Raw genomic sequence first — 14,138 nt, 5'->3', positions numbered from 1 at the left:
CCCCTGTACGGGCTCGGCCCCCCAGGGAACGCGCGGGGCACGGCGCGTCCGGGCAGCACGAGCCCTGCGGCGGGGACACCCGCCGGCTGCAGCGCCACTGCCCCCCGGCGGCCGGCAACTGAGCTGCCGGCGCGCTGAGCATGCGCAGTAGCCACAGCCCCGCCGCGGCCCTCCGCGTGGGAGGAGCGGGGAAGCGCTCCCGGGCGGCGTGTGGGCGGAGCCATCTGGCTGAGTGGGCGGGGCCAGCCGAGCGAGTGTCCGACGCGCTCTGGTCCCGCTCGCTCGCCGCTTCACAGCCCATGGTGCAGCCGCCGCGCGGGGTCCTCAGCGCCCGCCCGCCCGCCGGGATGAGCCAGTGACCCCAGCGGGAGTTCGGGGAAAGGAGCTTGATGGAAGCCATGTCCCCGCAACAGGATCACGTCGGGCAGGGGCGCTCGTCCTCTGTGAGCGGGGAGTCCAGAGCCTGCACAGCCTCCGAGAGCAAGAAGGTGAGAGAGAGCGAGCGCCCCTCACACACACCCCCTCCAATGCACCCGGGCAGCGGAGAGCCCCGAGACCCTCATCGCCTCCGATGCACCCGCATAGTAGAGAGCCCCTCCCCCCCCCATGCACCTAGGTAGTGAAGAGCCTCGAGCCCCTTATCCCCCCCAGGCAGCGGAGAGCCGCGAGCCGCCCCCGCCTCCCCCGATGCACCCGGGCGGCGGAGAGCCGCGAGCCGCCCCCCCGATGCACCCGGGCGGCGGAGAGCCCCTCCCCCCCCATGCACCTAGGTAGTGAAGAGCTTCGAGCCCCTTATCCCCCGCCCCCCCCCGATGCACCCGGGCGGCGGAGAGCCCCGAGGACCCCATACTCTCTCCTCCCGGGCGGGCAGGGAGCGAGCGAGCCCTCCTTCCCTCCCCCCCCCCAGTTCCCGCGTATGAGTGCGGAGGAGGAAGCCCTGCTTCCCCATCCCTTAGCCTGTGCCCCGGTTCGGAGATGACACGCCCCCCCCTCCCATGTCCACCCTCCGGCCCTGTGTTTGCAGGATGTCCCCGGTCTCCCCCTCGCGTTGGCGCTGGCCGCGCGGTGCAGCTGGGTGCAAGGTTGTGATCTGCCCCCGGCTGAACGAGCCAGTCATTTAAAGTCATCGCCGAGAAGACCCGCGAGGTCCAGCCTGCCGCACGCTGCGTCCCCCGGGTGTGTTACTTGGGGCAAGAAGAGGACGCTGCTTGTTTGAATCCCGGGGTATTTGTCGCCCTCGGCACGGGTCGGTTTCCTGTGCTGAGTCGGCCTGCGACAGCGCTGATGGCCGGTAGCTGTTTTCTCTAGTAATTTGCCATAATGATCCACGCTGTGTCTAAGGGGAAAGCCACGGGGTTTGTTTCAAAGGCGCTGTTGACATGAACATGAATGATAGTGGCACGAACCAGAGATGTCCGTATATGTTAGGTGGCGATTGAGAGAGACGCGGTTGAAGGTGATTGTTACTGATTAGATCGACGCCGGATTGACTCAGAATAGCTCCTTGTTCTGCAATTACTTTGCTCCTTGTCTGCGCCTTGTCCGGCCGGGGCCAGCGGGGGAGGACTCTGGACGTTGCCCCACGCGCTTTTAAATTGAAGGAAACAAGAAAGAGGTTCTCGAGGAAGAAAATGAGCGCTAACAGGGTTCCATCAGCTATAGGAAAATCCGACACAGCTTGATATCCAAAGCCATCTTCAAAATCAGTTAGGGTTTGTTTGTTTCCTTGCCTGATTATGTTGGATGCTCAATTTCCATTGTAATATGCAGCCAGTTAAATTGTTTCTGCCATATTCCCACCACAATGTAAAATAGGATCTCCTTTTTCATTTTAGCTCAGCATATTGTGAATTGTTTTTTTCCATTTGAAACTCACTGAGAGAACCCAGGTTTTAGAGTGGTAACTGAGTTAGTCTGTATCAGCAAAAAGAAGGAGGAGTCCTTGTGGTACCTGAGAGACTAACAAATTTATTTGGGCATAAGCTTTAGTGGGCTAAAACCCACTTCATCAGATGCATGGAGTTTGGATAAGGATCTCTTCTTGCTTACAGAGTTTGCATTAAAATGTCGTTAAATTCATGCAAACAAATACCTTTTCCTTAGAGGATTACACAGAATACTGCCAAATTGGTTCTTGGAATTATAATGCCTGGCTGGGTTGGGAATGTCTTTCATAAATCTTTCCAGCCCTAATTGTATCAGGTTAGGAGGAGAGTGAAACCTCTTTGCTAAAGGACACGCTTGTATTCAATTTTGTGCTTAGGCATGGAACTTTATTGGCCACAAGAGCAGTGCGGCACTGTAGGGCAGCTACAAATCTTAGTCTCTCCGTAGTGCTGCTCCACCTGAAGAAACAATCCTTATGGCCAGAAAGCTTTTTTGCTACATCTCAATTGTAGGGGCAATAAAAAGTGTCGTATTTTCTATCTGACAATGAATGCAACCAGACTGAAAGTGCATGCTGCAGTACTGTAACCAGCCACTGCTCGGACCTAGTTCAGTGGCAGCAAGTGAAAATTTATACATAAAACAAGTATCGGGGTAGCTGTGTTAGTCTGTATCCACAAAGCCAACAAGGAGTCCAGTGGCACCTTAAAGACTAACGGATTTATTTGGGCATAAGCTTTCGTGGGTAAAAAACACCCACTTCTTCAGATGCATGGAGTGAAAATTACAGATGCAGGCATTATTATTCTGACACATGAAGAGAAGGGAGTTACATTACAAATGGAGAACAGGGCATCAACACTGGTTCTCCACTTGTGAGGTAACTCCCTTCTCTTCATGTGTCAGTATAATAATGCTTGCATCTATAATTTTCATTCTATGCATCTGAAGAAGTAGGTTTTTTACCCACAAAAGCTTATGCCCAGATAAATCTGTTGATCTTTAAGGTGCCACCAGACTCCTTGTTGGTTTTTATATATGAGACCATCACGTAGAATATTTTTGGCTAAGATCAAATGTAGTACCAGTGAAATATCTGCTACATGCCAATATGGGATATCTGCTACACCCCCTTAAACTGGAACTATATCCTGCCCTGGCTGTTTGGGCTGTTGATCTAATAGACTCTTTCCATCTCTAAATACTATGATCTAAAATGTGGCCCGAAGGTAGGGTTTTTTCTTTAGTTCCTTCCCCATTTTCTGAATGTAATCTCTGTGCATATTGTATCTTGCCACCTGTGAAAGCTGAAATGCCCTCTGAAATGAAGGGGGAACAAGAACAATAGAATGGTAGGAAGCTTGAAATGCTGTGAGATTCAAAGTATTTTACTACAGCCTCCTATGTGTAATTCAGCATTTTGGATGTAAATAATATAAAGGAATAGAGTGCATTGTTGTTAATGGTGATACTGTCCAAACACTCAAGGACAGCCCTTGCTCCAAGGAGGTTACAGGCTAAGGAACTTTATCGCCCAAATTCTGCTCAGCCTCCAGCCAGTGCTGAGAGGGAGCAAGGATGCTGGTGAGCATGACCACTTCCCACAGATCCTGACAGCCATGTCAGGATTCCATCTAGTGGAGGCACACAAAGTGGGATATGTATGTTTGAAAAGAAGCAGCTTGTGCCTCTGGCTTGTAAATGCGGCAGATGGCATGTAGCATTCTAGGTGGGGGTAAGGTTGGTCACGCTCTCGACTCTGCATATTTTGGCCTTTGAGTTGATGATGTGGTGGCTTTTATAGGTCCACGTCCTTAGTGCTCTTTAAGTACTGCACTGGAAACCTGTCCTGCTGCAGCATGACTGAGGAAGAGGCTTCCTATGATCTTGCTATACGAGTTCAACAGAGGTCAAGGCCTGGCCCTAGTTTTGCATGGAATGGAGTATCAATTGAGGTATCGTTACTGCTTAGATACTACAGTGATGGATACTCCATAAGTACTTATATATCATGGTATTTATCTTACAGTGTGTGTATAACGGAAGAATGGATGGAATCCTTGTTGTTACAGTGGGAGATAAACTCCCTTGTGTGCTGGTTACATATGAAATTATATGGGAGAGCAAGTTGGTAATAGATCAGTATAGAGACTGGTGACAGTCTCAAAGATCAAAACAGTGCTAATGCAGATATGATATTAAAATAGCTTTAACCTCCTGACATGAAGCCTCTCAAAATAAAAGACTATTAGTAGTCACTAAATAACTCATTCTTCTTATCATGACTATATTTTACTCAGTCTGAATTAAGCTTACTTAGCAGAAATAGTTAGGCTCTTCTGTGTTCCTCAGAACTCTATTTTATCTTAAGTTATTAGTTTGCATGTAGATGTCAAAGCAAATAGAAGGAGTGTGTGATGTCTGTTGAACCACAGGGCTGGAAGGTGGAAGCTGCCTACATTTTGCTCCCAGCTCTACCATCTACTTGTGTGCGACTTTGTGCAAATAGCAGAACTTCTGCATGCCTCATCTTCTCTAGAAGCAAAATGGATATATGTAGTTACCTATCTCAGAGACTTTGTGAGGCATCATCAATCGATGTCTGAGACATTTGAAATACTTTGCACTTCTACATTTGATATAGAAGTGCAAAATATTATTGTTATGCTTGTGAAAAATCCAAAGCCAGTTTCTAAGCTGGTGTAAATTGGTACAGTGCCATTGACGTCAGAAGAGCTACGCCAATTTACACCAGTTGAGGACCTGACTTTTGAGGGCTAGTCTATACATGTTTTTAATGCTGATTTGAGGATATTTGTTTCTAAACCAATATGGTTAAATGGATGCAACTGCTGCGATCACAGGTATGGCTGTTGCTTACTATGCTAAGGGAGGAAGAATTCAGGTGATGCAGAAACTTGTACTTGGTGGATATAGTTAAAAAACTAGAGAGCAATATTAGAATAAGCAGGGACAAGTATAACCTCCCCCTTTCACTGCCTCTTCGCCCCCCTGTAAAAATAGGCAAATGCATTTTGTTGTTTTCTCTTTCTACCTGCCAACACCCCGATTACATTGCTTGTATGTTGTATCCCTTTCCTATGCTCTTTTATATATTTTTTTTTATATTGGAGTGTAAGCTCTTTGGGGCGTGGTTTATATCTTCCCATAAATTTGTATCATGCCTAGCACAAGAGAGTCAGATTTTGGGTGCTACTATAATAATATTACTGCTAATTATAACTGGAATCTTGGCTGCCTACAGACACTTCTCACACCACACTGTTATCCTTGTAATGGAAAATTACTGCATAAGTTTAAGGTGATATGAGCAATTTTAAGTCAAGTGAGGACTGAAAATAGCATGTAGTTAAGATTAACTAAATCATTAATCCACTTGCTGTTTAGGAATGAGCCAGTTTTATGGCATGTATTGATTTATGATAACGTAGCACTGTACCTCAGTGCCCAGCAATGTTGCTTTAGTCAAGGGTCCAGGATTAATGATTCTTTTTTGAGGGTGGCCATCCATGGGAAAAGTAGAACGTTATATGTCTGGAGAATAAAATGATGTCCCAGTTCCTGACCTTGTTTTTTCACTTCAAGGTAGTAGCAGTCCTCAGTAAAAGCTGCAGTCCCCAGTACCTAGGAATTGCATATGTTACATCTTGTATTGACTCTGAGTTGCTTGCAGTATCTAAATACAAGGGGAATGACTTAAAGAAGTGGAGACAGCCTGAACCCAAATTTCTGTGTTTTATATTAGCTTAAGGCTATTAGAATCCTTTGTTTCTCATGCATGCGTCTAGCAGATTCCGATGTACAATCTGTACTCACAGGTAAGTTCTCATTTATGCTCTGGTAGTATTTATGACTCCTTTGTCTCTTCTTCTTCACCTGGAGACAGGTTAGCTGCATATTTACATTCTGTAGCCTGACACATGTAACCAAAGGCAGAGATACCTTGGAATCTAGCTGTGACCTGCTCCCTCTATGTGAGCAAACAGTGAGCACAGTAAGCAAACATATCAGACACCCGAGGAAGGTGACATGAGACGCATGCTTAGTGGATGCCTATCGTAACTCCTGAGACCCTTCTGACCTTTCAGAAAATTCTGCCAGAGATTAAATTAAAGTTTGGGTGTTTGAGGGAGTGAGGATCTCCTTTATATTCTTTCAAACGATGGGAAGAAACTAGGCTTTAAAATGAATGTAATAGGATGGGATTCACAGCTGTCACGCCCGCCTGCATTTTGTTAGTTCCCCAAATGGGATTTCTGCTGCATCAATACTTCCCCAGTAGCCACTTGACATAGAGAAGAACTATGAGGTTTGTCAGTTTTAAACTGCCACTGGGAAAGCCCTGCACGGGCACGGGCACAACTGTACCAAGTGTTAATCCTCCTCTAGCTGTGTGTGTATATGCACACACTTGCCCGGTAGCGGAATAACTGGAATAAAGTAGAAGAGGAGGATAGCGAGGAAGTGGTGAAGCACTGCTGGCAATAGGACTTGCAGTTTTAGCATTCCATTTTCCCTAAAACCCCTTTCTCCAGTTTTTTGTTAGTATTCCTCCTTCCCACTAGCATTTGAAACGACATAATAGGTGAGATCTCCCTGCCAGATTTAAATTAAAGCCTTAAGAGTGTTTGATCTAGAGTAGTAGTATGACTGCTGATAGCACATCTCTTCTTGCTCATAATTTCTCTTACTGATTTTCTGTTTTCCTACCCCAACTTTGCTTTTCGTCTCTGTCTCTTACTGTACACTCTGCCACCCGTTCATCCTCTTGTATAGATGTCTCTCCTCTCATGCCTCTCTAATTGTTTTCTCTTTAGTTAGCTCTCTTAAATTGACTTTATTTTCGGGAAAGTTCTTGTAAGTAAATAAGTAAAAGTATGTTGCAGTGTAAACAGTCACTCAGTAGTTTGCTAAATATTCACTTGATTTGTTAGTCTCTAAGGTGCCACAAGTACTCCTTTTCTTTTTGTGAATACAGACTAACACGGCGGCTACTCTGAGCCCTGAGAAGGACATTTTACGTTCTGTAAATTTATGGAGCATCCAAACACACTCTCTCACTACAGGCTAACCGAATAACAGCTGAACTGTCAACTCATGAAGCAATCAGAATCATTCGGATTAAAAGGGATCAAGAATGGGGTAGAAAGTTAAAAACAGCCCTGTTGTCCTACTGAAGAAATAGTGAACTTCTCGGGGTTTAATTTATTTATATTCAATGTGTACTGTATGACTTTGACAAATATTAGATTAAGGCATGCAGAAAAGAGAAATAAACAACATAAAGGGCTTATTACCTACTAAGTTATAAATGGCTTAGTGCAGCAGTTCTCAAACTGGGTCAGGACTCTGTTTTAATGGGGTCACCAGGGCTGGCTTACACTTGCTAGGGCCTGGGGCCGGAGCCCGAGTCCCAGTGCCTCAGGCCAAAGCTGAAGCCCAAACCCAACTGCTTCAGCCCTGGGCAGTGGGGCTTAGGTTAGAGGCCCACTACCTAGGGCTGAAGCCCTTGGGTTTTGGCTTTGCCCCATTTCTCCCACCCTCGCCTGGGGCAGTTGGGCTTGGGCTTTGGCCCCCCCCACCTCAGGCAGAAGGGCTCGGGCGACCTCAGTCCCCCCTCCTGGGGTAGTGTAGTAATTTTTGTTGTCAGAAAGGGGTCATGGTGCACTGAAATTTGAGAAACCCTGGCTTAGCAATACCTTTGCAATCTAGCTGTGAAATATACTCAGAGTGCTGATGCACAAATAGATCTTGAAAGATAAACTGTTGGACAGTGAACAATATTTTGGGGCTTTTTTTTAGTCTTAGTAAAACAATTGTTTGTAAATCTTGGTACAAGCTTCCTTAAAAGTCTGTAAACATGAATTAAGTATAACATAACTAAACCATAAAGAGCGTATGCCCTGATATTTTTGTTGTTACTTCAAATGTCAAGAGGCCGAGTTTGTACAAATGAAATTGTACGTTCTTATTGACTTAAAACTCACTCTATAAAATCTTTATTTAGAGCAGGTTTCTTTTCATTAAAAGAAAAGCAAAGAGTTGAAGGGTCCAGCTTTACCACCTAAAAAAGCAAAATCCTCTGCTTGCAGAACAAGTATAGCAGTGATAATGTGGGTGAAGGTTGCAGTAGCTAGCCACTGTGCTTCAATCCTGACCCGCTTTTAGGAATGGAGAAGTTAATTCAGTTTCCAGACACGTTCAGTCCTTTTGATTCTAGTGAGTGAGCCAACAAGGGTGTCTGCCTTTTACAGAGGTGGTGTTTGTGTTTTGGTCACCTATCAATTAGGGATAGATTGAGATCTTCGTCCCATTTCACGTAGATCACTGAATCATCCTTAGATGGTATTGATTTTTCCTCTGGGTTCAAACCATTGGCTTAGAGGCCAAAGGTTCCATATTTCATTATCAAGCTTGCAAGCCCTTCTGTTCCCATCCTCTCCTTAAAAAGCAAGTGTCTTACAGTTAAAAAATCTGAAATTCTTGCATTGTATGTTGCTGGGATACATCAGCAATATTCATTCTGTGAACACACATACATTCTGTAAACTTGATTCTGCTCTAATTTTGTCATGATTTAAATGGGAGCAGGACCAGATCTTTGATTTCTTTAGGACACAACAAGGTTCATGTATTAATCTAAATATGGTATTAAGTGAGCTTAGATTATTTGAGCATGGAAAAAAAACATTATGCTAGGATGATCACAAAAGAAGTAAATCAAAACTTAGTTGCATGTTCAGGGCTAGGGGTCTGTGTGTAGAAGAAGCTGAGGATTAGGGTCTTAAACAGTTTAATAGTATCAGTATTATGTAAGACTGGAGGGTAATATGTACAAATACTACATAAATCAGAATGGTAGAGCTATCAGATAGCTGAAAAAGGATGTGTGTTCATTTCACTAATCTGGAAAAGAATGATCAGACCCCTATTTTGCTTCTCGAGATGCTCATAAAAATTATAAACACTGTACCACTTACATCTGGTATCTTAATTATTTTTCCCCACAAAAGAAATCATATGTACAATGAATTCTTTTGTGTGTTCTCTACTTAAATGCTCTGCTGATCTCTTTCCAGGACTAATATAATGAAATACTATGCAGAAATCATAAGAAAGTGCTGTATTTTCAGTTAGGTTTGTTTTTTAAAAAAAAAAAAAAAAAGTTCCACTGAAGAACTGTTGTACATTAGCTTTTTCACAGAATGGAGATTAATACCATAATTGAGCAACACAATATGAAGTGACTGTCCACTTAAACTACTAGCCAAAATTAGTTTAATGCTTTCATTTAGGAATAGATTTCCCTGGAGCAGATGACTAGGTTGATACTCGGAGTAAAGGCTGGCAGTTTTACTGCTCATCCTTCCATCAATAAGATTACAAGATCTAATTTTTTAAATGATTTGGTATGTAAATTAGCATAATTCAGTTGAACTCTATGGAGCTATGCTAGTTTATATTGGGTAAGGATCTGGCATTGTACGTGCAGTTTCTTTGCAGCACTTTAATATGGTATTATAACCCCAACAGAAAACTTTAAAGTGAAATTACGATTACAGGTTCATTTCTGTGGTTTGAGTTTTTAAAAAAAAAATAGAAACTCAAACATAGCGATAAGGTAAAATTTAGAAGAAACCCACACCTATGAAAGTATTTAAATGCACAGTGAAGTACAGTACCTTAACTTTGCCCCTTACAGATGCCAGCCTACCATCTTTGCCATGCAGAGTACTAAAAATGTGCAGCAAATAGGGCTCCGTGTCTGTCATGGAGGTCACAAAAGTCACGGATTCCGTGACTTTTCGCGACCTCTGTGACTTCTGCAGCAGCCAGTGTGGGCTGCTCATGTGGCCCCAGGGACAGCCGCTCTGGCCACTGCTTAGGAGGCCCTGGGCAGCTGGCCCCATCTCCTGAGCAGCTGCTGCTTGGTGGTCCCCACCAGTGGTCCCAGGGTGGCCAGAGCAGCCGCTGTCAGCAGCCCCTGGCAGCGATCCTGGGGCAGCCAGAGCAGCTGCGGTTGACTTGGCAGCCCCCAGCGGCTGGTGCCGCTGCCCAGCAGCGACAATCTCTTCCCCTTCCCTTCCCCCCCAAGATTTAGTATGGGGTATTTATAGTACAACGCATGGACAGGTCACAGGCAATGAATTTTTGTTTGTTGCCTGTGACCTGTCCATGAGTTTTACTAAAAATACCCATGACTAAATCATGGCCTTATTCATAGGATATTGATTTTATAATGTTCCATATCTGCATGCCTCTGCCAGTGAGGATTTGTTACCATACCACTTTCCTTTATTTATATAAATGTTAGAATTTCATGATATGGACGTATGGGATTTATATATGGAGAAATGCTGGCTCTGTGTCTGTTGCCGCTCCTCCCACTAATCCCTTGCCCTCTGCTTGCTCTTCATTGCCATACCGATTCTTTCAGGTCTCCTAAGTGCTGCCAGCAGGAGACCTCAGGGTGTGTAAGTGCATATACAAACACGGGTAGGAAAGCTAGAGATAACAGACATCTTGGGTGCAGTTCACTAGACCACGAAGGTGTCTCATTCCCCCACAGAATAGATGAATTAAATTAACTTAATTTTAATTGTTTCCCACTCTCTATTCTTTAAACTAGGAATCTGTCTAAATAAATAAAAATTAGAAGAACTTTATAGCTGTGTTGAGCAGTACTTTTGAAATGTTTTCATTTACAAAGAGCTGGCCTGACTAACTTCACTCTTGATTGGGAAATTCTCCTTTTTCCTATGACAAGCCTTTTTAGCAACCTGTTTGTTTTGAGGCCTCTCTGCAAGGCTAGAGACTTGAAAGCTTATGTTTACAGCAGTGGTTTGAGTCCTATTCTGAACTTGCTGGAGTCTGATACTCATTTATTATTCTATGTTACTGTAGCCCTTGGAGGCTCCCAGTCAAGATCAGGGCCCTATTGTGTTAAGCACTGCACAGTATTACCAACTCCAAGCATTAAAAAATCATAAGTCAGTCCCCCAAAAATCATGAGATTTTAAAATTTATTAATCTTTTTGTTCACTTTGTCTTCTGTTTCTTTAGGCCTTTGTGGGTCACATTTTCTAACTTTTCTCCTCTCCGACTAGGTCAAAAATCTTTTAAAAATAATTGCTGAGACTCTCATTCAATCCCATGACTCCAGGAGCTGCGGCTTTAAGAAAATCACCAAATATCATGAGACTTGTGATAAAACTGGAAGTTGACAAGACTGAAAATGCCTATAAAGATACAGTCCTTAGTCTTTGGAAGTTATTGGGTGAAATCTCTGACCCTGTGTTCTGCAGGAGGTCAGACTAGATGATCATGATGGTCCCTTCTGGCCTTAAAGTCTGAGTCTGAGATTTGATTGTAATCAGGCATGTTTGATCCTTTGCACTAATTCTCAGCTAGAAGAATTTAGCAAAGAAGGTATTTTCTCTGTTTTCTGCTATAAAGTGGCAAAAAAACCACTGGAATTCTTTTTTAGGATGTCAGTCTATTAAACCCTTACCTGCATAACTTCAAATCAGATAGAAGAATTCTAACTTGGTCCCAGGCCTAACTTATCAAAGTGGATAGGATTTTTGGTAGATTTTAGAGTTGGACCAGAAATCAAGCTTATCATGGAAATTCAACCACTGCTGTATAACAGAGCCTTAATATGAGCAAAGTCTGTTACCAGACAAATATATTATAACCAAATAAGCACACATTGCATGTTTAGAAAAGCAAGTGTAAAAAATCATCACAGCAACAAATTCACTGCTGTGATTATTGATCAATGTCTACCTGCTTGGCTAAAGAAAAGATACCATGGAGTATTGCATAGGTTTTCCTCTCCGTGAAGAATGTAATATGAACCTGCCCTAACCAGTTTTGCGCTATATTAAGAATACAAATTGTTAGAAGAATCAATAGTCCTCTAAAATGTTTAATAGTATTCAGTGGTTATTGTTAGCATAAGGAAGAAAATCCTGGATCATGATTGACTGAAAAGTCATGGGAAGAATCTTAAGAGTTTTATTTTTGTTTGTTCTCTGTAGTCACCAATCCTGAGATCTGGAACAATGTTGAAGGAAAATTCTAGTGTTTTTATATCAAAGCTTGTAAGGACAGACACATGTCTTAGAAGCTATAGACTAGGGGCATATCTCTCAACCTTCAGTGCATGACACAGTCAATCCAAATGTGTGACAAATGACCAAAATGTGGAATACCTGGGTTTTGCTGCACAATGTGCCACGTTAGACAAGTTATAGTGATTTTGTGTAAGCTATAGAATCTGTATTTAAGAACAAATCTTCACTGGGTGAATTAAATACACTAGGTTTTTTGTTTTGTTTTAAAAGAAACTGGAAAAAACAAATTCTACCATGACTACCAGGGTTGGGGTGGCTCCTGGTTGCACATCAGCAGAGTTGGAACCCTACAACCCTTTGGATCACCAGCATAGACCTCTATTAGTTGAGCTAAAATAATAACTTATCTTTTCTGAGGGCCAACCATTAGAGGAGGATGTCACACATGCTTTACCAAAAAGAAAAGGAGTACTTGTGGCACCTTAAAGACTAACAAATTTATTTGAGCATAAGCTTTCGTGAGCTACAGCTCTCTTCATCAGATGCATTCAGTGGATCCGATGAAGTGAGCTGTAGCTCACGAAAGCTTATGCTCAAATAAATTTGTTAGTCTCTAAGGTGCCACAAGTACTCCTTTTCTTTTTGCAAATACAGACTAACACGGCTGCTACTCTGAAACATGCTTTGCCAACTAATTACTAGACATCAATAGAATGTTGGAGAGGTCAGGAAATCTAGGGTTTTTTCCTGACTGTTTGAGGGGAGTGGCAGTGGTTAGAACAGTGGTCTGTTTGAAAGTCAATGTAATGTGTTCTCGTAAATCCTTTGGGTGCTTTTGAAAATCTCCTCCTTGGGGAAGAATAATCTTATTTGTTTTTCACTTTATTGTAATACTCAGCTTCACTCAATAGAAAAATATGCTGCTCTCTAGAACTGCTTCTATTTTTCTCTTTCCCCCCCTCTTTCTTCAGCATCCTTTGTCTTTCTCTATATCTTCCTTAAAAAGCCTTTTCTTTTTGCGGCTACAGACTAACACGACTGCTACTCTGAAATGATCTTCCTTGTCTATCTTGCAAAGTACCAATGTTTATTCCTTTCCTGTAGTAATCCCCAATTTCTTCCCTGCCTTCTGTGAGTTTCACTGTCATTTGCAAAAAGAAAAGGAGTACTTGTGGCACCTTAGAGACTAACAAATTTATTTATTTGCTTTCCCATTCTATCCAATAATCAGCAATTAAATAGTTAATGCTGACACTTAGTGTTATCAGTCTTTAGAGATTAATGGAGACAGGAGCCAAATGTCTGTATACATTCAGTTAGTGTTTAAAATCTCACCTCTGGTTCCTTTTGTTTCTCTTTCCAATCAGAAGATGAAGAGCCTGGCTCAAAGACGTCAGTCTGCACCATCTCTGGTCCTCAGCAAAGCACTTAACAAGTCCAGAACTATCACCAGGTGAGTTGATGTATTTTGCTGGTTTTGCTTTTTCCAGTTCCTGAGCCCAAATCTTGAGATGTTTTTGACAAGCAGTTATCCATACCAGACTAAATTATGTCTTCAGGCACAGCCATATAGAGGAGTAGTAGGAGGTGCCCTTCACTGCTAACTACATTGGCATAATATCTACTGGAAGGCATAATGCATCCAGAGATGCTGCATGGAATGCATGGAGAGGTGGCCCTTGCCATGCCTTTTAAAAGGCATTTTCAGTGCTGCTCTCTAGCACAGCTATCCTAATGCTGGCTGATATGCCAAGGAGGCAAGCATAGTTGCTCTCCAGCCACACCCAGGCCTGCCTTATTTGAGCTCCTCAGCCCATCAGGCAGCATTCGTCAACCCCATTCCTTTTGCACTGGAATCCAAATCATGGCTGCCTGCTCTGGTGATGGAATGGGCCGGGGCGGGGGGAATGGTTCCCTTTTTCATTCTCTCCCCCCCCCATGCCCCTATGCAGCACAAAGTATAATTAAGATTTCAGAGTAGCAGCCATGTTAGTCTGTATTTGCAAAAAGAAAAGGAGTACTTGTGGCACCTTAGAGACTAACAAATTTATTTGAGCATAAGCTTTCGTGAGCTACAGAGCTGTAGCTCACGAAAGCTTATGCTCAAATAAATTTGTTAGTCTCTAAGGTGCCACAAGTACTTTTCTTTTA

At 43.3% G+C, this 14,138-nt stretch overlaps 1 protein-coding gene across 1 annotated transcript in view; it reads left to right on the top strand.

Annotated features, from left to right (window-relative positions):
- The first annotated feature begins 214 nt into the window (after positions 1 to 214).
- Positions 215 to 14,138, top strand: part of ARHGAP20 (Rho GTPase activating protein 20) — a 92,772-nt gene continuing 78,848 nt past the window's right edge. The window contains exons 1-2 of the mRNA XM_038387173.2: positions 215 to 488; positions 13,355 to 13,440. Of these exons, the coding sequence (XP_038243101.1) occupies positions 390 to 488; positions 13,355 to 13,440 (185 nt within the window). The 5' untranslated portion in view covers positions 215 to 389. The remainder of the gene's footprint in view (positions 489 to 13,354; positions 13,441 to 14,138) is intronic.

The sequence above is a fragment of the Dermochelys coriacea genome, chromosome 1 (genome assembly GCF_009764565.3).
Source record: "Dermochelys coriacea isolate rDerCor1 chromosome 1, rDerCor1.pri.v4, whole genome shotgun sequence".
Taxonomy (NCBI): Eukaryota; Metazoa; Chordata; order Testudines; family Dermochelyidae; genus Dermochelys; species Dermochelys coriacea.
The sequence above is the reverse complement of the archived record's forward strand: the minus strand, read 5'-3'. Positions and strand labels throughout refer to the sequence as shown.